General features: G+C 38.0%; 1 protein-coding gene and 1 long non-coding RNA gene across 5 annotated transcripts in view; one reads left to right on the top strand and one right to left on the bottom strand.

The window, feature by feature from the left end:
• Positions 1 to 1542: 1542 nt before the first annotated feature.
• On the bottom strand, positions 1543 to 7014 carry LOC109036606 (uncharacterized). Its single transcript, XR_011899886.1, has 2 exons — positions 6609 to 7014; positions 1543 to 4013 (listed from the first exon to the last, which is right to left on the bottom strand). It is a non-coding gene; the product is annotated as an uncharacterized lncRNA (long non-coding RNA).
• An 83-nt stretch (positions 7015 to 7097) lies between these two features.
• Rgl (Ral guanine nucleotide dissociation stimulator-like) overlaps positions 7098 to 21680 on the top strand; it is a 96665-nt gene continuing 82082 nt past the window's right edge. For 2 of the 4 annotated variants that reach the window (XM_072300447.1, XM_072300446.1), the window contains exon 1: positions 7098 to 7552. In XM_072300447.1, the coding sequence (XP_072156548.1) occupies positions 7481 to 7552 (72 nt within the window). In that variant the 5' untranslated portion in view covers positions 7098 to 7480. Of the gene's footprint in view, positions 7553 to 17870; positions 18117 to 21680 lie in introns of those variants that run through there. The other 2 variants (XM_072300445.1, XM_072300444.1) reach the window with 1 other exon arrangement.

Below are 21680 nucleotides of genomic sequence, written 5' to 3'. Positions count from 1 at the left end.
TCTAGTTTATGTACAATGAATACCAAGAGTCTACGTTACTTGGTTTTTTTAAAGAAAACCTTAGAATGCTCCGCGCTAATTTAAAATATGCATATATAAGCAGAAGCAAACGAACTGATTCGAGGATTGCTGAGCAGATCAGCACTCAACCCTCAACCCAAACCCTCGCCCGATTATTTACGCTTGATTAACCATTTCACCGTCACGCTAGGATTCGTCCAATTTTCGAAAAAATTGTTTCGTGTGTACTTAGCAATTTTTTCCTTACTCTGCGTTAAAAGACGAATTAAAAGGGGTCTCATTCATAAAAATCGGCCGAATAGAAGAGAAGTTACAGTATTTGAAATCCGAAGAAATCAACGAAACTTCTCCATACAAAAAATAAAATGAAGGGAAAAAAAGAAATGTATAAATTGCAATTAAATATAATTGACCTCAGAATTTGACAAGCAGTTCAATTATATAATGGAGAAAATATTGGGAGAAATTACAAAAAATTTGCCTCTTGCAAAGGGCTTCCTTGTAAGAATTTTAACCTGAAGACAAGGGTTGAATAGCAGCCTGCAGTACTCCATACAATACACGGTGTGCCTGAACGAACATTTTTTTTTCTCTTTGTCAAAATCGAAAATTCTTTATATTTTTTAACTACAATGTCTCTTGAGTCGTTTAAGCCAAAAAAAAATTCCGTCAAGATTCTGGAAAGTAAAGGCGCTTTAAAAGTATTCTGGGGCTATAATAGCTAAATCACCGGTAGTAAATCCCGTTATATTATTAAAACGAAATTGACTCCATAGTCTAATGCCTTAGTTTCTTGAATACGATTATTTTAAGCACTCAAACATTTATACCACCAATTTTAGCCATTGGGTGATTTCCTGAGAGCCGATAATATCACGAATTTCTCATACAACCTTTCAAAAATGGCTTGCTTTTTGGGCAGCCGATTCGGTCATCGAACCAGGATTTAAATGGAAGCTGATAATAACTCAAAGCTGTGAGAAAAATTTTGAGATGAGTATAGGAACGGTTTGTAAATAACGAGGAGAGGCGGGCAAAGCGGCTAAAATCCGATTTAATTTTTGCCGTTATTCTGTTGAACTGATGTTGCCGCAGACTGCTAACTGTGTCCACACATGGTTTCTGCTCAGCATATCCATAGGTAAGTATTTTTACACGTAGAATCTAATTTTCACGTCAGGGAGTCGACACCTTTCGATTTTTTCGCTTTTATACGGAAAATTGATAGTTTTTCAGGATGAAAATTATTATTGTTTCATGAAAAATAAATGCACCCAAAATGACTATAGAATATTGATTTTTATATATTTGCACTCACGAAATTAGTTGACAAATTCACCAAGTGGGTGCATCGACCTAGTATATCAAGTTTCTGCAATTTTTTACGGCAAATCGGTAGATTTTCGGGATGTAGATTGCTTACTTTCAATTCATGAATGAATAAAGCATGGACATGGTCGAACTTCTTTGCATGGAAATACGTTTAAAATAACAAAATCAAGACATATTTAATGCAATTGCATTTATATCGATTCAATTTCTTTTCAATAATATGACTGAATTTATCATACCAGTGATTTGGATATCTTAGCCCCAAAATACCTTTAAATCGACTTTCTCTTTCAGGAGTTGAACAGAATTTTTCCTTTCTTCGCTTAAATTATTACGTAACACTTTTCTTTAAGAATCTGATAAGATTTTGCTGGAGGCAGATCAAAAAACTTAAACTCGTCCGAATGGCTTCCTACATTCACAATACACGGTCTCGTCAAAGTGCGTCGTCGAAGTGTTGGATCGTATGAATTCTCTTGTTGTGCTACTTGCCTATTTTGATATCTCTGTAAATGAAAACTAAAGGGGTTGATATGTGCGAGTTAATGACGCGCCTTATCAACACATGAAAAAATCAAACACTAAGAAGTGGCCCGAACTGTAAGTAACAAGGTGGAGAAATGGTGCTGGGTCCACACCATTTCGCGGGGAAACAAAGCCAAGAAATACCAAAAATTAAAATTAGAGTCAAAAATAAATTTTTAGAACTCTAATGCGCACCAGTGTCTCGGGTTCACTGCCGAGTGTGATCTGCTGATGAGGTCTAATAAGGCCCAAACCGGTATAGATTTCTCGGCGTGACTCCAACTTAATATTCCATTGCAAACTGCCTGAGCTGAACACTCTCCCCCCTCAGTTTCGTACTGGTGTGCATTAGAGTTCTAAAAATTTATTTTTGACTCTAATTTTAATTTTTGGTATTTCTTGGCTTTGTTTCCCCACGAAATGGTGTGGACCCAGCACCATTTCTCCACCTTCTTATCAACACATTGTGTTGGAGTTCAATCTCATCTTTGCTCACATAAGAAAGGATTATTTTGTATAAGTGCACTGATGGTATATGCAAAAGTTGATATCATACATTAATTTAAGATGAAGATGTATGGAATGATAACCTATCAATTTCTATGCCATGTTCTTAGTGGAACTTAATGTACCTAGTTTGCCTCCACTGGTAACAGTAAAAAAGTTATGGATGTTATGCACGCAGTGTTCAGAATTTTTTTTCAGATACCTACTTAAAAGACCTTTTTAAAGGGTATTCCTTTTTACTGTAGAAAATGTGGTTCATTTGAACTGCCTGGGGAGGTTAAATAATAAATTTCAAGATTCACAGTAACAACTAAAGTTTTCTGGTAATTTCAATCTACCCAAATATTATTGGGTTGTTGGGCTTTACTCTACGACTTAATTAGCAGGAGAGCTGAATGGGCCACAAACCGTGCAGGCGAGCCCGATGCAGTTTCTCCGTATATATCCAGTTAGGCAGCAGCCACCGCCTTTAAATTTTTTTTTTTTGGGGGGGGGGGTCGTCAAAATTCTGCAAGAAAATTTGGTAAAATAAGTTACAAATTGACCTAAATTCGTTTTAAAGTACAAATTTGGATTCCTAATTGGGAAACACAGGTGCATCGAAACGGCGGGAAATAAGCATGCTGGTTGTGATGTAGCCGACCAATGAGAGGCCTCCGTTGGAACTTTGAACTTTATTTAACTTCTGCAGCTTTAATATCAAACTAAGAGTGTTATTAACCACACTAACCATTTTTTCGTGAAAATTTACATGAAAGTGGCTCATTACTCTCAAAAACAAAATCCCTCCCGAGTGCAACAGGCCCATTCTTGGAGGATAGGTGACTTGCCCGGATGTGGCTACCGCCACTCATAATTTCCAGACTCCTATTTTTTCTGATAAGTTTTTAAATGGTTTACTTGAATGGAGCGTAGAAGAAATTGTTTCTCTCCTAGATGAGTTGCAAAATTTTCCCAGTTATTATTAAAAAATAACTTACTTTAATAAATGGAAAAAGAAGAAAAAACCATGCATAGATAATTTCATGACATGTGTGAATAAAAAGAGAAATGGCAAGAACCCAATTAGCGAAAGTTGCATCGGATTTATTCGAATTTCATTGATATATCTGACATGCCGACTGGATGCTACAATACACAATCGAAAAAAAAAAACTTAAAACGTTCATTAAAAACCAGAAGTTACTGAAAAAACTTATGGGTAGATACAATTGAAAAAGAAAATCAGGATGCTTTTTGACCCTAATGAATTGATGATTGAAAATCATCAGGAAATGAAGTTGCAATGCATCCTGCTTTCATTAGCTCAAGCAACTACACTACACAGTATTTTTACAAGAAAATTAGTGGTAGCCTAAATTACTGAACAAGGAGACGAAAATAATGAGAGCTGCTACATGTTTTTGTCGAAGGAAGAACAATTAAGAAATAAACACCGATAAGTTTTTTAACTTTTATTTATTTAGTTTATTTTTTTATTTCTTTAAAAAAACCTTCATTTTTAACAACAATTAAAAAATCACGAGAGCTCATGACAAAAATACATGCAAAGAACAGACATTCTCTGCAGTTTAAAGAAAATATAATAAAACAAGCAGCTAGTAATATACAGCATGCTACTCAGTGATCTGAAAAAAAGAAAGATAGAAACAAAAAATTAGTACTTTTTATCTTTTTTCTTTTCTTCAAATTAAAGAAAAAAAATCCTCACAACTTATTCAGGTGCATTCAAACTCAGCAAGATTTAAGGCGTGAAACCCCCCTTCATTAGGGTAGAGCGCTTTTTCAAGAGATCATCTAATTGAATGGAGAATTTGCAAACGGCAGGGATTCCTAAATCCTTTATTGGTTCCGATAAGAATTTTTGTGAAAAGAATGATTGTGGCCTCGAAAAATATGGTTAGGGCCTCCTAAGTTCTTCAAAAGCTTAGGAAAAAAGTAAGTTTTTTAACTTCAAACTCTCTCCGAATTGATGGACCTCATAGAAACAATTTTTCACACCCATAACGCGAACTTTCCCATTTTTCAAGGAAAGAAAAGAAGAAAATTGGAAACAGATCATCAGCAGCTGAAGAAAAAACCCTCCACTTTAATATATAATTTAATCAGATTTTTACAGTCATAAAATTCGCTGTGAGTTTCCGCTTTACATTCACTGAGGTAAAACTCACTTCCAAAATTGGTTACACCCGTAAAGTACCCTTTTAATTTTTTCTGAGGAATGGAACAAAGTAAAACCAATTTCTGATAAACTATAATGATCTATAAAAAAAAGTTCTTTTTGCTAGAGCAAATTCTTTTTTAATTAAACCCCAAGGAAGTGTCCAAATTCTTGTTTAATGTTAAATTGTTGTCACACCCGGAACAGTGGAATGACCCTTTAGTTAGATTCTTTTCGCTCATAATAGGTGATATGATTCCAGAAGGATATATATGTACAATATGGGGTTTATACCATAAGCTGAAACAGCTTCTGGAGTATCTGCTTGCCCCCTCGATTCAAAAAGACAAAAACAGGAAACCAGGTTTCCGGTTTGTTGGAACTGTACATCGGCGAATTAAACACAACCTATCATGATCTGTCTGGCGAATCTTTGAAAAATAAATTCCATCATCTAACCCATTATCCCAATTTCCTGAGAAAATTTGGTACTTGCGTGAATTTGTGGGTCTTTAGGTTTGATGGGAAACACAGAATTAGTAAGAATAATGCAAATGTCGTTGCTGGTAGGGTAAACCCAAAGTACACGCTAGTTGTGAATAGTCAATTAAATTTCCAGACTTCTATTTTTTCTGATAAGTTTTTGAATGAGTTATTTGAATGGGGCTCAGAAGACATTGTTTCTCTCCCAGATGAGTTGCAAAATTTTCCCAATTATTTAGTAAAAAATAACTGACTTAACACAGAAGGTTTATAAGTTTCCTGGATAAAATGTTATACGGCACTAGGTATTCATCCGAGATGGTTCTTATTTATGATATAGCTGAAAATTTGCCTTGTTTTGCAGAAATTGTTGATATTTACTTATGTGGTAAATATAAAAACTGTCTTGTTTCAATGCGCCAAATTGGAAATAATAGATATCAATGAGCATTATGATTGCATCAGAGTAAAAAAAACTGAGAACTTAGCTCTCATCAATCAAGAGAATCTTATTGACCCCATTCCGACCTCACGTAGGTAATGCTTTAAATTTGCCATTTGTAACCATTAGACACGTGGTGTAGTTTATTTTCTTACAAGTAATTGAAGGGCCTCCTGAAAATGATAAAAGAATCGATTTTCCTTGTTTGGAAGGAAGTATCACCTCTAGCTCAATAACATAAGCACTGACTTGTACACAAATAATCTATAAGTAGATGTATTCCCCAAGCATTTATTTACTTATTTTTAGAGGAGGGGGCAGTATTTCCATACCCAACTCAATTTTTATGTTGTTTGTTCCTAACCTGAGACTGTTAATTTTAAGTTGTTTGACCAATGTATTATTTTTAAAGCCTTTTCTTATTTGAAATGAACATTTTACCTGTGTCTCAATCATCCAAGTACACGCGTATTTGTACAAAAATAATATTTGAAAGTTTTCCCCAAAAGTAACTTTTTCTTTCATTTAATTCACTCCCTCAGCATCCCTGAATGTTTGCGAAAAATTGTAATTGTATTTTTACTTTCTCGCTCCCCTAGGGTAGAGAGGAAGTATTGTCATCCTCCAAGAAAAAAAAAGAAAAAAAAGTTGAAATTTCATCATTTTACTTTGTTACATGGTGGGTTTTCGTTAAACTCTGTTGAGATAATGACAGTGTCCAAGGTGGTTTCAGGCCGAGCCTCAATCATTACAGATAAATCGAAAATTTATCTCAGTAGTTGATAACAGCCGGATTTTCTGAGTAAAATGAAGGGGGTGGGTTGACCTAAGTAAACCTGACGTAATTTCTAATTTGTGGTGGTTTGCATGCTGCCTGACATGTACCTATCAATAGGGGGGGGGGGGGGGGGGATAGAATGACAGAAATTACTCTATGGAGGGGGCCAACAAATTGAATGAAAAAATATGAAATTGTTTATGCGCGGCTCCAAAGTATTTATATCGGTTCATTTTTTATTTAAAATTTAAGAAAAAATTAATTTGATGACTTGACGTCAATCTGGAATTAAAAAATGACTCAGGTTCGAGATAATTAGGTAATTAATTCATATTCAACAGTAGTTAGGGCCGTCTTACTTGTCTGGCCCGCTTTCGCTCAGCAATACCGCATTACCGCGGCTCCAGCACTCGATACCTGGTTGGGTACGTTTCCCGCCAGATTCGGACCAAGTTTGAACTCCAAATGCCCATTTCATATTTTCGCGGGTAATTCGCGCCAAGTCCGCCCCTCGAAAAGTGACCATACGCGATCTTACGGGAGAATCTGCCAGTTACCTCAAGACGGATAAAGAATGGTGGTCGCATTTCGTACCCTCTGGACGTCACACGGTATCGGGTACATCGGGTACATGGGCTGGCCGAGGCCGGGGGGGCCGACTCAACCTCGGATTGCACGGCATAACCCGTACCCTCCTGACGTCACAACGCTTCAAGATGGCAGCCAAAATCGAAATGCGACCACCATTCTTTATCCGCCTTGCAGTTACCTTACTGGTAGCAGTGTACCTGAGTGTACCTTGCTCTAGTCAGGTGGTGCGCCACGCAGCCATCTTGCCTGCTCATTCGAGGGGGTCTTTGCCTGCAAAAAGTAAACACCGAATTTCATGTGGAAGGATCGAAGGATGTAGTATTGATAATTTGAAGTGAAATTTAGTTTTCTAGATTTCAATTACACTATCCCGATTATTGTGATCAATCCGTGCCGTGCTGTGCGATTTCTCGTGAAGATTGAAGTGCGAGCTTGTTCTGTGCAACAAGTGTCCGCGGAGTGCCGTCGAGAATAAGTTTTTCGTTGAAAAGTCTCTCGAAAGTCGTCTCGTCGCGTATATTTTCCTGCGATGATAGCGGAGTTAAAATTTAGTAGTGCTGGTGCGCGACGTCGTTAGTGATAATGGAATTGTGACGTTCATTTTTTATGGATACTGGAATAGTCTCGAAAGGAAATACCTATGGTGATCTCTGTTGGATTTGATGAAAAAAAACATGTGGAGCCAAGAATGAGCCTCGATGTTGATAGTTTGGTGAGTTGCTTTCAACAGCTATCCATTTGCCTCTTTGCAGTAATCTTCTGCTCATTTTCTGAGGTTTTCTGTTCTTATTTGAAGATGTATATTTCATTGGAGGTAACCCACTTATCAGAATCGTTGGAGCTGAAGTATATTGAAGGTATTTTCTCTCACTCAACCATAGCACAGAATATTCCAAGTTATTTATTCTTACTCGTTTTTGATACCTTTGACTACTGAGCTTCAGTATCTATTTGAAGAGAGATCGGAGGATCTATGAATTGATAAGAGTAGCAACCTGTCATGAAGTTTTTTCTGAGCTATGATCAGCTCTACTTCAGACACTTCTGAACCCAAGTATCTCACCTCATCTTCATTTGCATCAGTCCTGAGGTTTTCTTGTCCAAGAACTTTGACCAATTCGTGTTGTAAGCAGTAACCAGAGGTTTCTTTCTGTTTTTTGATAAATATTTCAATTTCGCTCTCTCAAGGGAGGTTAAATTTTCTGTAAAAAGGCCACTCAACTGTTTCAGGTTGGACTGTCTTACTCTTACATATCGACGGTGTAAGTCGGCAATCACATAACTCGATTTTTGGCGGTTTTGAGCTAGCTGCAGAAATGAAGTGTAGTAGAAGCTCTTTACCTGCTATCATAATATTTCAGTCGAAAAAAATCTGGAAGTCACCTATAAACATAGAACTCAAATCACATATCTCGGCCTTAATTCCAATAACACATTACTCGTTCCGTCGCGCCGCATTTTTACACAACGCGGCTTCTCCCGGGAAGAATCAAGAACAGTTTAGGAGGGAAACTTAAAAGTTAGTACGTCACGGAATCTTCAAACAACAAAAACATTGTTACCTATTGTTTTAACATTTAACATCTAATCCATCAGATAACTGGGTTATCATCCGCTTATTTTCATCTTCATTTAATTTTAATGCGTAATTCGACAGAATAAACCTGCAATCACATAATTATCTTGTTTGCGGTGTCTGAAAATCTCCGCCTCTATGTTATTTTTTTTAAAAGAGAACCAATTGACATCATTTCTTGAAGTTTATACAGAATTTTCTTTGCACAGAAAAAAAAAAAATCATGGCAGTCTTAAAGGATTGCCATTGAGTAGTTTTCCGTTTAAAAAATAAAGTATGACAGGAAGTCTGCGACGTCGTAAACCGAGTTATGTGATTGCCGACTTACGCCGTCGACTTGATTTCCGGTGTCATTTCAAAGATTCGCTGCCAAATAAAGTTTGTTACAAGAAACTTTAGGCTACTTTTAAAGTGAGAGGATTCTTAAAGTGGCTGTCAAAACTCAGACACCCAGTCATACCTCCTTTAGTAGAAAAAATGGACCGGAGTCACATTGTTTTCATGGGCGGTATGACAGTCGCTGTTAAATGAAAGGGGAGTAAACTTTTGGTATCAGTGATTCAGTGATGCATATAAGGGTACTTGAAGGCGTTTGATCACTTAAGAACGCCAGAGAAGAAGATTTAATCGAAAATAATACTTTTGGAAATGCCGGTTCCTTTTCCATCCTTTTAATTGTGTACTGCAGTACAACCATGAGATCTGAGTTTCTTCATTGCATCCAATAATCCATATTATTTGCAACGCAGGATATTCCATCCATGTTGAGGGATTAACTGAATCTTTTTAAGAGGCAAATTAGAGCAACCAATCCTTTTAAACTCTATATTGAGTGTTTCTTCAGTCAAAATCGGCAAAGAAGAGGTTTGAAACAGTAATTTGCCAACCACGTAGGTATCTCGGAATTCAGTGTTGGACCTTAGTTCCACAAACACGTAACTCGGTTTTTCGGTCATTTCTCCTGACAGACGAGAATATGATTCAAAATGATGATAGATTCTTATAAAACATATTATCCTTGCTGTCTTCAAGAATTATTTCCCCTCTACCTTCAAAGATGAGGAATGTAGAGAGTTTTTTCCCTCTCCTGAAAAATCGCGTTTTCCGAGTTATGTGATTGCCGACTTACACCGTCGATATGTACCTTCACGATTTTCATCATTTAAAATATTTAATTTTCTGTAATCATGTGAAATATGAACGGAACTTGTGTCAGATAAGTTGGTAGTATGCTACTTTTGCTTGTCATGCACTACAGATCTATTTATGTACCCGTGCATGTTGACAGCATCGCTTGCTGTCAATCCTCAATCACTATTGGACCACTGCAATGTAGTCACTTGCTAACGTTACCAATTGTCAACTTATCTAACATGAACTCTAGTCGCAGATAGGAGCATTCGTCATTTTGATTGTGACTTGTCGGGTTTCTCATCGCACTTACGGGCCATCCTTAAATCACGTAAGGCACATAGAGAGGGAGGAGGGGTCTCTAACAGCCTTATGGTGCCTTACAAGGGGGAGGGGGGATAAGGCTGAGCCTTACGTAAGCGATCCAGCTTATATTTAAAGAAACTGCAAAAATCCATTTTTCATCTGGTTGATAATAAAATTCAAGATGAAACAGAGGAAATCAGCACATCACCGATTCCGGACCGATCGGATCCTGCTCCTTTCATTTCTCTCAATTCCTACTTTTCCACTCCGTGGGATGATGAGCAGTGACTTCATCCTTATGTCAACCTCATACTTTTAACTATTCGAAAGGCAAAACAAATTTTCAATTTTTCTCCATGTATTTCTGTTTATTAAACTAATTGTATGATTAATATTTCCTATGAACTTCCTTCAAAAATTTAGCTTCACTAGTAAAAATTTTAGCCTAAAAGTTTCCTTCTTTTCTAAAAGAAATCGTATAATGCTAAGATCTGCGGTAAGTAATTGAAAAAGAGGGGGGGGGGGGTCGGTAGAGCCTTACATAATTTTTAGAGGGGGATGAAGGGATGCCTTACGAGGGGGATGAGGTCTAAAAATGGGAGAAAGTGCATTACGTAATTTATTGATGGCCCCTTACTTATACTGAAATCAGCAAAGCAGCTGTGCTGTAGGTATGTACCACTATTTAACTAGTGGCATACTTACCTCCAACTTCCTATAATAAAATTACATCAGAGAGTATGGAAATCGGTTCTATCCAGAGTTGCACTCATAAGTACCTATTAGTGCCAACGGATACATTGTCCATGACCCTTTTTAGCACAATATAAAGTACCAGGAAGACAATTTATTCTTATTTTTCTCATTACTTACCTACTTGGGTCATAATTTTTGTGGTTTTGAACTTACCCACTTACCTATGTCTCATTTTGGAAACCTTGCTTCATAGAGTGGAAGAAATGAAGCTGAGAGGCAAACTCTCACTAAATATAATTTTTTTCCTCCTATGGTTTGTTTGGCTGCTAGGTATCCCTTAAAATTTTCAGGGCTGGGCTTCTTCACACAAAAAACCGCTTAAGCGTAATTCAATTTATATTATTTGTTTAAATTCCTTTGTGATTTTTATTTATTAATCTTTGCATTAATTCTTGAATTAATCATATGAATACCTCGATGTAAGTACAGGTACAGAAATTTTTAATCTAACTTTTTCTATGCATCGATTTCAAAGTAGTAACCGTGAAGTTGATATTCAGGGAAAAATAAATAATACAAGGTACCTGAAGTCTGAGCGCCAACACAAACAAGTGCCATAACTGAGGGTGTTACCACTGTTCGGCCTTGTCGGAGCTCGTGTTGCCTACACTGAAAACTGATGGCAAACTGACAATGAGCTAAAGTAAGATCCACGGCGTTTTTTAAGGTTTTCTCTGGTGTCGAAAAATTTCCCACTTAATTCTCGATTTTTCAGGTTGCTTGACACCCTCGTATTTTTTTTTTATTTTTCGACAGAAAATATATTTTGCGGGTGAAGATTTTTAAAAATCAGTCAGGCGGACCCCAGAACTCTGAATTTTTAAGGGTATTCCATACCCATCAGCTTCCCTGTGTGAGGAACCGTCCGATCCCTTAAAAGTGGATGCAATCCGGGCCTTTTTCCACTAATTTGACTTGTCCGGCCCAGGAGGGACTTAACTGCATTGTAACGCGAGGAAGCTTCACTCGACAACTTATTTCTTTACTCACTCATTGCAAATGTATTCATGAAAGGTTTCGAGGAATTGTCAAATGTCGAACAAAAGTCACAAAAAATCTCAGAAAACAATTTGATACCTTCATAGAGTAAGGAAATCATTTTTATATGAATATTTACAACGTTTTAGTGCAGTAATGCCCCTCTGCCTCTGACTGTTTCATGTTATCAGAATTGGAGCAGTTGAAGTTTTGTTAAATGCCTTGTCCACAAGCGCAGAGTTCCCGGAACTGAGGCGGAATAAGTTACAGTTGATTAGGAGCTTTAACTTATTCATGTGTGCACAGAAAAGGGGCGAAAAACGATGCACAGCTAAAAGTCCCAGAAATGGAGATGTTGCATGTGTGAGGAATTTGCGATTTGACTGTTGATTCTTCTGTAAAAGTTCGCAAGAAACACGATGGTGCCACTGGTTTTCTCTGAAATCAACTCCCAAGCTCACAAAAAGCTCTCAAGTTGAGGCCAAAATAGAAGGGATATCCCACGCTATCCTAAGAGTCCACGTCTACACCAAGACAAACTTTCCATGCAGAGATAGGGAGCATTTAGCCATCATCAGCAGGGTTGCCGTGTTTTCAGTTTTAGAGTCCCCAAATGAAGTGGCAACCCTGTCAATGTATTTGCTCCCTATCTTGGCATGGAGAGTTTGTCTTGATGTAGAGGTGGACTCCCAGGATAGCGTGGGATATCCCCTCCATATTGGCCTCAACTTGAGAGCTTTTTTTGAGCTTGGGAGTTGATTCCAGAGAAAACCAGTGGCACCATCGTGTTTCTCGCGAACTTTTACATACGAATCAACAGTCAAATCGCAAATTCCTCACACATGCAACATCTTAATTCGTTAAGAATACTTAACGCAACGATTGCGCGTGATGTTCGGTCCAGGGTTTCTGGTTGGCCGGCGCACAGTAAAGTGAGTCAATCGGAGAGGTCGGACATGAAATTTTTGTCTTTAGGTAACTGCACATTTTGATGTTTATTTCGTCACATTTTAAACTACAAGGGGTGCTCCTGGAAGAAAATTTTACGAGGAAACCAATGGAACCACTTTTAGAACCTCAACGTTTTGTATAAACGGAGTGATAAGCGTTTATAGTTTCCAAATTTTGTCCGACCTCTCCTATTGACTCGATCCAGTCTGCGGCGGTGCAGTTTCAGCTAATCTATAGATGCTGTATCTGCATTCATGCCAAAGTGCCAACAAAATTCGGTCCCTGACGCTCCTACCAAAGTTTTCATACTCTTGGACATTCATCGAGGTATGCATGGGCCACGCTCTATGGCACAAGGTGTAGTTGGCCCGCTTTCCTAAGACTAGGCAAAATCACTGCCTCGGCGTCGGAAAAGTCGCATCTGCACTTCTGGAGATATCAACTAGCATGCATCCCACCCAATTTACGGTAGGGCGCTGAAGTTCTTTTATTGGGAGTGACAGTTTATTTAATACATAGACTTTACGCGGTTATTTAGTCAGCTATTCAGTGTAATGTCCCATTCCTACACCCGAAAAGTATCTGTACCCGAGTGATCCAGCAGTTTTATCACATTCTTTCGTACCTACCTATTCCACTTTGATGAAATGTTGATATCTATCTTATTTTCATGGTTATAGAGTTCAGACTCATCTCCTCTAGGCAATTATTTCTCAAACAAGCAAGCATTTCGCGCGTCACTAGAATGGGGGTGTAGACAGTTTTTTAAACATTTTATCCGTCTTATCAATATAATTAATAATTCCGAAGGACTATAATTAAAGTAATCTGTCTCCCTTAATGCTTTACTTTCTTTTTCGAGTGGCTATCGCAATTTCGGCAGTCGTCTAACAGAAGGGCCAATCCGTCGGCATTGCTTTATTGTGCTATCGAGCGAACGGTTTTGTTTACAGTCTGAAGTGTGTTCATTTGCTCGGAAGGTGTTGACATAAGCCGGCAAATACCAGATTTATGTGTCACAGTAAGGCTAATTATGGCTCATTACCCACCATCCGTTGTAAAAATGATTTATGAATGAAAGTGTTGAGATAATTGAACGATGCTTTTTATGTCTCCTTTGCGAGACAAGTCCTCCCTTTCTTCGCAATAAGTTTTTCAAAGCTTTTAGACTGCAACAGAAGAACTGCCAACTTGATTCTTGAATTTACTTTGCATGTAAGAAAGACGGCGTACGATCCTCTGTTCTGTCACAGTCTAGAAGCGCATCAACTCATTTGGCAAGGACTCTATTTCCCTCGGATGAAAGAAGAAGCAATTCGCCCGATCGACTTTTTTTTTCGCCAGCGAGAAGTTTGAATTTGCCAATTCCAGCATAAGTAACATATTACCTTCAAGATGGTAACTGATAGCTGCTGATTTGATTTTGTGCGTCTTAAAAATGTCCATAGAGTTTTTCGATAAAAGTAGTGATACCACGTATTCGTGTATGTATTGTGATGTCTTTAATTTAATTACATTCTTATGCAAACAAGTGGTTCTCTGCAACTACCAATCGGTTTAATTATCTTAAAAAATCGGGCGTGTTTAGTTTTTAACCGAAAGTTCTGCTCGATACTCCAACTCATCGGAGGTGCGATTCTTCAGAGAAGCAAACCCACTCTTAGAGACGAAACTCTTAAATCATCGAATGAGTTTTTTTTTACACTCAGGTCGTCTGTTCCTCCCGGAGCTCTCATGAAGGAATGAGTATCAATCGGCTGCCGCTGCCCCTCAAAATTAAAGTGTTCGTTTGTGAAGGAGATGACGTAAGCACAACCGGTCTTCGAGAGGTGATGGATGATGGAAAAGCGAAGGTACACGCTGTAAAATGTTGTGTTTATCAAAGTGTAAAACGAAAGGGAAAGGGTTCGAGTGTTGCACTGACCTACGCGCGGTTGTCATGTACTTTCATTATTTAATTTGAAAAACACATTTAAGTGTTGGTGCGCCTACCTGCTTTTATATGTAAGATAGACCCAAGTACATATGTAAGTTATTGTTTATATTTGCATGCCTCCGAGGTTTATGCGCTTGTATTCGAGTTGCGTTAAGTTTCTATTCAGCTGAGTAACGGTTCATTACGAAGCTTCAGGTAGGTATTCGTAACAACAACGGATGTTTCATTGGAACATCCGTCGTTTTTACACGCAGCGCTTAAAAGTACATACATAACGGAATATTGTGGCGTCGGCTGTTTGTGCTGTGCTGCTGTGTGGAAACGGATGCAATTAGAAAAACGGATCCTTCGCGAATTTCTCCTTTTTGCCAATTTGCCAAATCCAAGTATAGAACTAAAATATTTGGATTTTACGGCACGAAACTAGGTACAAGTACATTTTTCGTTGATGTCCGACCAGGAATATTCTCACGTGCACTAAGTAATAATCAAGACTAAGTGGAGTTTCAGTTTATTTGAAAGATTTCAAACATTTTGTCTTTTGCAAGCTTTATTAATTTTCCTATTTAGCATTTTACGGGGAGGATGAGGGGGAATTCCAAGCACCGAAGCAACACGTAAAATCATCGATGTTACAACATCGTATTTTTGAATTTGAAGAATGTCATACTGGAATGCAAGCCTCCGTTTGATTAGACTGAACTATATATCTGCAGTTATGTTAAAACGCAAGTATTATATCTTGCATACAACGAATTTTTTTTTTTCTTTTTTAAAAAGCCTTAAATGTGAAAAATACGGAATGTCTCATAATGACACTTTTCAATAAAATAACGCTTAGAAAACTACTCAAAATAAACCAATGAGTATTGGCGATACAATGAGTGCAAGGAAGGGTACTAAAACATTAAGACGGTTTAACGTTCGCTCGGCATTCCGACGTTGAACCTCCGTGAAAACTTCGAATTTTTCATTTTCAGCGTGAATGCATGTGAAAAGTTCTTTCGAAATTAGAAACAGTTATTGCTCGAAGTTAACGTGGCTTTCACAATGCTCGGTACGTGAGCACTCTATGATGAGGGACATCATCTGTGTTCCTCCGGGCAACACGTCCCTAAGCCCATAGAGCTTTGAAAGATCTAAAATTCTTCTTGGTTAATGTAAAAATTGTCCAATCGTGAGTCAAGCAATTAGGATCTATGCACGTAGGCATCTTGTAATTTTGAAGAGACAAGAGACTCGCACCTACCGTAAAAATTGGATGTTCTGTCACCAAAAAAAACATTTTAAATATTTCTGTTTGCTCCTAGCGTTGTTCAATTTGTGGGAAACCAACAACACCGCAACCAGGTGGAAACCGGTCGTGATCACTTTAGACCCCGAGAACGCATCTTTAGCTTGGCCCGTATCGTATTTCACGGGTCGGATCGAATCCTCTCAATCCCAATACATCCATTAATGACCGCACGGGCTTATTTTGGGCGTTTTGATCGTGGTTTAACAACCCCCTCACTCATACTGCCCTGCTAAGGAAGAACGCTGTATGAACAGTTGGGAGTTGCCACATTTCCCTTGATAAAATCTGTATTTTTGACAAAATTTATGCATATTTTTCCTTGAAATTTTCAGATATTTGAAATTAAATTGTGTACAAAATTGTCAGAAAATTTGAGAGGATAATATCCAAAATTTTCCCTGTAATTTCGGTTTCTATCGGAGGAAACTTGGCAACGTCTGAAGGCGCATACGGCGTTCTTCCTTAGCACGGCAGCATAGTCAGTCACACGGATACTCACCACCTGAGCAACTCGTTCACCTGGTAAATCTGCCGTAAACCTCGAAAAGTGGATTCATGTCCTACCGTCCTGAGGAAGAACCCCGTGTGAGCCATCAGGTGTTGCCAAATTTCGCTCGATCAATCACGGATTTTCAGAAAAATTCGTGAATATTTCTCTCCGATTTTTCAGAGGATTTCTATTTTAATTTGATCTATAAATAGACTGAAAACTCCAAGGAAAAATATTCATAACTTCCTTCATTATTAAATATTTTCTGAGAGGAAATTTGGCAACATTCTAATGCTCATACGACGTTTTTACTTATTGTTAGCTCGGCAGTGTAGAGGCCCCATGGAAGTTGCTCGGTTTCCGCTTCTCAGTGCAGACAAGGAAGTCCACTCCATGAACACTGGCGTGCTGTATCTCTGTTTTATTTCTGCCTCAGTGTATGCAGGTCTTGGAATGATGCTTGGCGAGAAGAAAGGTGACTATGAAGTCACAAGAAGACGGTCCATGAAACAAGAGAAACAAAAGAATGGGCAACGATTTTGCAGGTTATTAATTGTTTTGTCAGTCAGAAAATCGTATGAAGAAGGGTTTGGTAAAAGTTTTAAGGTGTCTTTATGTGTAAGGTCCCAAACGTTTTTTTAAAAAGAGGAAATCGACACGAAAGTCTGTAAGTGTTTGGTGTTTGCAGGTTCAAAAACCATGAAAAACCGGAAAAGTTGAGGAAGCCCCCCTTCCCCTCCCCCCAAAAAAAAAAACAAAATCAGGAATATTACTACGGAAGTGTAAGTATTTTATGATTAATATTAGAATCAGGGATTCAGAATATTCCCAGCCCAGCATTGATCCCACCCATTTTTTAAATAACCTTTCCATTTTTAAAATCACCTCCCCCCCCTTCAAAAATTCAATGCTACCTATTATATGATTTCAAAGGTGCTTGATGTCCAAAGGCTCGTGGTTCGATAGGGGGCGTTAGATGCACAGCGCCATAGAGTGCTTTAAAGTGACATGCTTTCATACATGGTATTTTATTCAGCCTTTTGCCCTTATACTTACTTTTAATAAAACGATCGAAATTTTGTGAGAAACAACTGCGCCATTTTCACACCGAAGCGCCTCGGTTTACCTTTTTAGTGTTCGTGGCCCTCTTATTTTTGGGCCCGAAGCACACAACCCGCTCCGTCGAAAGTTTTCTGAACCACTGATCGGGGTTTTTTCCTCGCCAAGTTTTCAATGTTTTCTTTTTAAATTCGGGTTTTCCCCCCTTTTTTTGTCGTTTTCCTAATAAGTATATGAGATTTTTAAATTCAATTATTCTAGGAATCTTGAAGTCTATTAAGTAAGCACAGATTACGTGTTAACTTCTCTGAAATACAAGCTCATTTTATGCCAGTAGGTAACACATAAATTTCAATGCTAATATGCGAAGAAACTCTGGATGAGTTAAGTAATACTCGGCGACTGTTGAAAAAATCAAATCATAACCGCGATTGTTTTCCTCTACTCGCATTCATTCGAGACGCTCTTGCATGGGTGGACTCCAGAATTTTTGTTTGTGTTTCACCGCTGTTGAAATTATTCGGATTCGGAATTCGCAGGTCCGTAGTTTTGTGAGCCGAAACCAAGTGAAGAATCGAATCCACAGTCGTCTCGAAAGAGAACGGAGTAGTCTAATGTAAGCGTACGCTGAGATAGGTTTTCGTGAAAATTTGTCGCTCTGAGTGTGCTCTAAGGTGGTGTAATGAAATTCACGGGCAATTCCTTCAATTTTTTCGCACGCATTGGAGTCAAACTTGACGACCGGTACTCGGACCTAACGCCTGTGTCCAGTTTCTGGGAGGTCTCTTCGGAAAAGGTACAGCTCTTCCTAATTTTTTATTTTTCCCCGCCGGTAGAGTAATTTTATACACATATATTATGATGTACAAAAAAAGAAGAAAAAAATTCAGTTAAAACGAATGGTGAAACTTCTGCTGCCATTTTATTTTTTTTTACAGAGGAATCGTTGGATGAATCTGTTTGAAAAGTTCACTGAAATTTATCGGTAGAACAAAGAAAGTCTAGTGATATTTTCGGACCGCTTCGTTGAACAATTCCTCTGTGAACAAAATAAAATGGCGGCGGAAATTTTGAAACATCGCACGGCGCTTGTGATACTTTGACCGGAGGATGACGGTATTGCAATTCGTCATTTACCCGGATTCCTCTTTTTCCAAAGTTTTGTGGACTTTTAAACATCCTGAAAAGAAGAGAAAATTTTCAACGGGACAATTTCAGTTTTCCAGGACCCTGAGGCAAAAAAATATATTCCCTGAAAAATTGCCTGAAGTGAAATTGAGCGATGCGTGTGTTTTGATTCCCTAACCCATGAGGCATCATGAAGGTGAGGGATAAAATTTATGACATTTTTGAGTCGTTGTGTTTTTCACCACTATCCATCGGAGCTATGGTAAAAAATTTCCTTTAACCACCCCCCCCCCCCCCAAAAAAAAATCGTAAATATTAGACTATAGGCGTCGTGTAATTTTCAAAGTTTAAATTTGACGCAAGGTTCGTCTCTCTTTTGTTCCCTGAACTCTGACGCGACTATCCATTACAATTGTGCGATGACTTTTCCGTACATACTATACCTACCGTGCACAGAGAAAGTAAATTAAAAAAATGTATCAAAGTTTCAGTAAAGTTGTCAGTTATGAAGCGTAAGGGATTCAACTTTTGTATTTCTGTCATACGAGCCAGACTTTGGTGACTCCAAAGTGATGGCTTAATTTTAAGGCACCTCGTTTTCGTCTTTAGTAGTTAAAATCATGTTCGTCGTTTTGTGTGCGGCTACTTTCAACTAATGTCATCTTTTTGAATTAGTGGTCATTTGAAACAGAGGAAAATACAGGTTTTCCCCCTCCCAACCCAAATAAAACATGGATTTTCAGAATACTTGCAGCCATTTGCAGGAAAATTGAAAATTCTCTAAACTGAACTCTGCCTTCTTAGCATATTTTTATTACTCATTTAATTTCTAAGTCATCTTTGATTTTTGGGTGTAAGGTATTTTTGGCAAGTTACTTTTCTTACGAACATTTTGTTCATGGGAGGAAAACCTCTCTAAAATTACAGATCTTACACTCATTGATTATAAACACTGGATTACACCGATACACACCAGAACGGTGCGGCGTGGGATTTTCACGGCAAAATTATCAGTCTGTAAAAGTATAAATGCTAACCGTTAAACCATAAATTTTGCCATTTTTGGCTCAACGTATGACTTTTACATGCTTTTGCCAATTATAATGCCCTCTTGACTGATACTCCCATTTTTTCAGACGGTCATTAAACTGTACGACTGCGCCGGGCAAAGAGCCCTCCTTGTTTTTTATGGATTTTCCGGCTTTGTACAAGACCTTGAGTACGTTTGAATGTTCTCAAACTGCAAATTAGAAGTTTCTTGAAGTGTAGTTTTTTATTTACGAAGTCTCCTCCTGGCTCCAGCGTATGTCAATGCATCTTCATGCGGAATGTCGTTTACTCTTATTGATGCTTTCTTTCGAGAAAAGGGAAAAATGAACTAGCCGAATTTCTGTCGTGGCTCTTACAGATGAGTTCTTTTTAAACATTCGAATGCTTTCTAACTGCAAATCAAAAATTCTCTTTTGAAGTATAATCTAAAACAGCTGCATTAGGAATGTGTAACATTGAGAAACTTTCTATCAGCCAACAAGATTTTTAGAATAAGTGATGTATCTGTGTCGTCACATAAATAATAATGGATTTTTATCAATCTTAATCTGCTCTGTGTGGAGAAAAAGGCGAATACACAATTTTTTTTAATGGAAAAAACAAAAAAAAAAACTGGAACACAGGAGAAAAAATTACGGAATGTCCTTGAATCAATCGTCAAAATTTGTGAAACCTGACTTTTTCAAAACCGTAGTAATTGTTTCGTGGATAAAGATTTTTACTGCTGTTCATAACTTGAAGAGAAAAACTACTTGTCCGCCGGAAATCATTCCTAACTTGAGGAGAAAAACTACTTGTTCGCCGGAAATCTTTGTCCGCGGTTTTTTGGCTGCAACCGTATTCGCAGCAAGGCAACGCACTATCTGTCAATTTGCACTTGTGCATGAACTTGTATTTTGTAGAAACCAACAACAAAGATTCGAAAATTTCAATTCTTCTGAGCCTTTGTCGCGTCTCTTTTCACGGACCCCCTTTTTTACTTAATGTCATCGAAAAAGTGTTTTTTAATCGATTCTCCTTCAATTCTTTCGACTCACTTAATGGCATGCATTTCATTCTGAATAGAGCTTCGGTTGTAATAGTTATGCTCCTTTGTTTGTTTCAGGTAAGTGTATTTCAATGAAAAATCATACACCCTTCAAGGAACAGCCAACATACCATTTTAACAAGTCATGTACGTTTTTTGCGGTCGAAGGTAACTAATTATAAGCTATCATTCTTCGTGTCCTTGCACCATATCAAACTGGACAAAATGGAATTGATTCGAGCAGAAATATTCTTGAATTTGCTATCAAGAAGATTTTTTCTCTAACCAAGAACAAAATTCCTCGAATCAAACAGCTTTTAGTTTAAAGTAAGCTACTTCCTTATTGATTTTAGCATAATTTCCTCCTGGTGCATCAGAGAATCTTTTTGGCCAACCCAACAATAAATCTGCTTAATTTTAGTTGCTATAATTTCCAGCTCATTTTTTGTACGTTCGGTGGGTTGAACTCCTACCCCCCGCGATCTCTGGAGGATTTTCTCTGGTCCATTCTACCGTGCTTCTGAAGAGAGTCGTAAGTGCAAAAACGAAGTTTTGAAAAAATGGGCGAAGTAGCGTCTGAGCGGAAATTCTTTTTGAAAGAAGCTTCAATTCATATTTAAATTGCCACAATCACCCGAAAGACTCTCAAAAGTCGGTTGTATGATTAAAAATCGACGAATCGTATTTTCAAGTATGGAATAAGGGCCGTTTTCATTCTCATATCAGACCACACGGCTAGGCGAAACAGCCTATGTGCACGGATAAAAAAGTGTCAGGGGTTATCCCCTAAAATTGTGGTACTACCCCAATTTGTTGGATGATCTGGACATTTCCAATTAATTTTGGTAGTATCGCAACTCAAGTTGGAGTCGTACCGCAACATTTAGGTTACTCCCCAATTTATTGGGATAATATCACAATTAATTGGGGTACTACCACAATAAATTGGGGTAATACCACAATTAATTGGAAATGTCCATATCATCCAACAGTTCGGACATAACCCCTACCTCTTTTTTTCCGTGGGCTACCTCCTGCATACTTTTGAGGTTGCGTTTTGGACACGCAGCAAACAAATTGTATGCGTAGAAATGGGTAGTAGAAAAGGGCGTCATTTTACTGAATAAGCACAGCTCTCTAGCGGAATAATACACC

Source organism: Bemisia tabaci, chromosome 5 (genome assembly GCF_918797505.1).
Source record: "Bemisia tabaci chromosome 5, PGI_BMITA_v3".
Taxonomy (NCBI): domain Eukaryota; kingdom Metazoa; phylum Arthropoda; class Insecta; order Hemiptera; family Aleyrodidae; genus Bemisia; species Bemisia tabaci.
The sequence above is the reverse complement of the archived record's forward strand: the minus strand, read 5'-3'. Positions and strand labels throughout refer to the sequence as shown.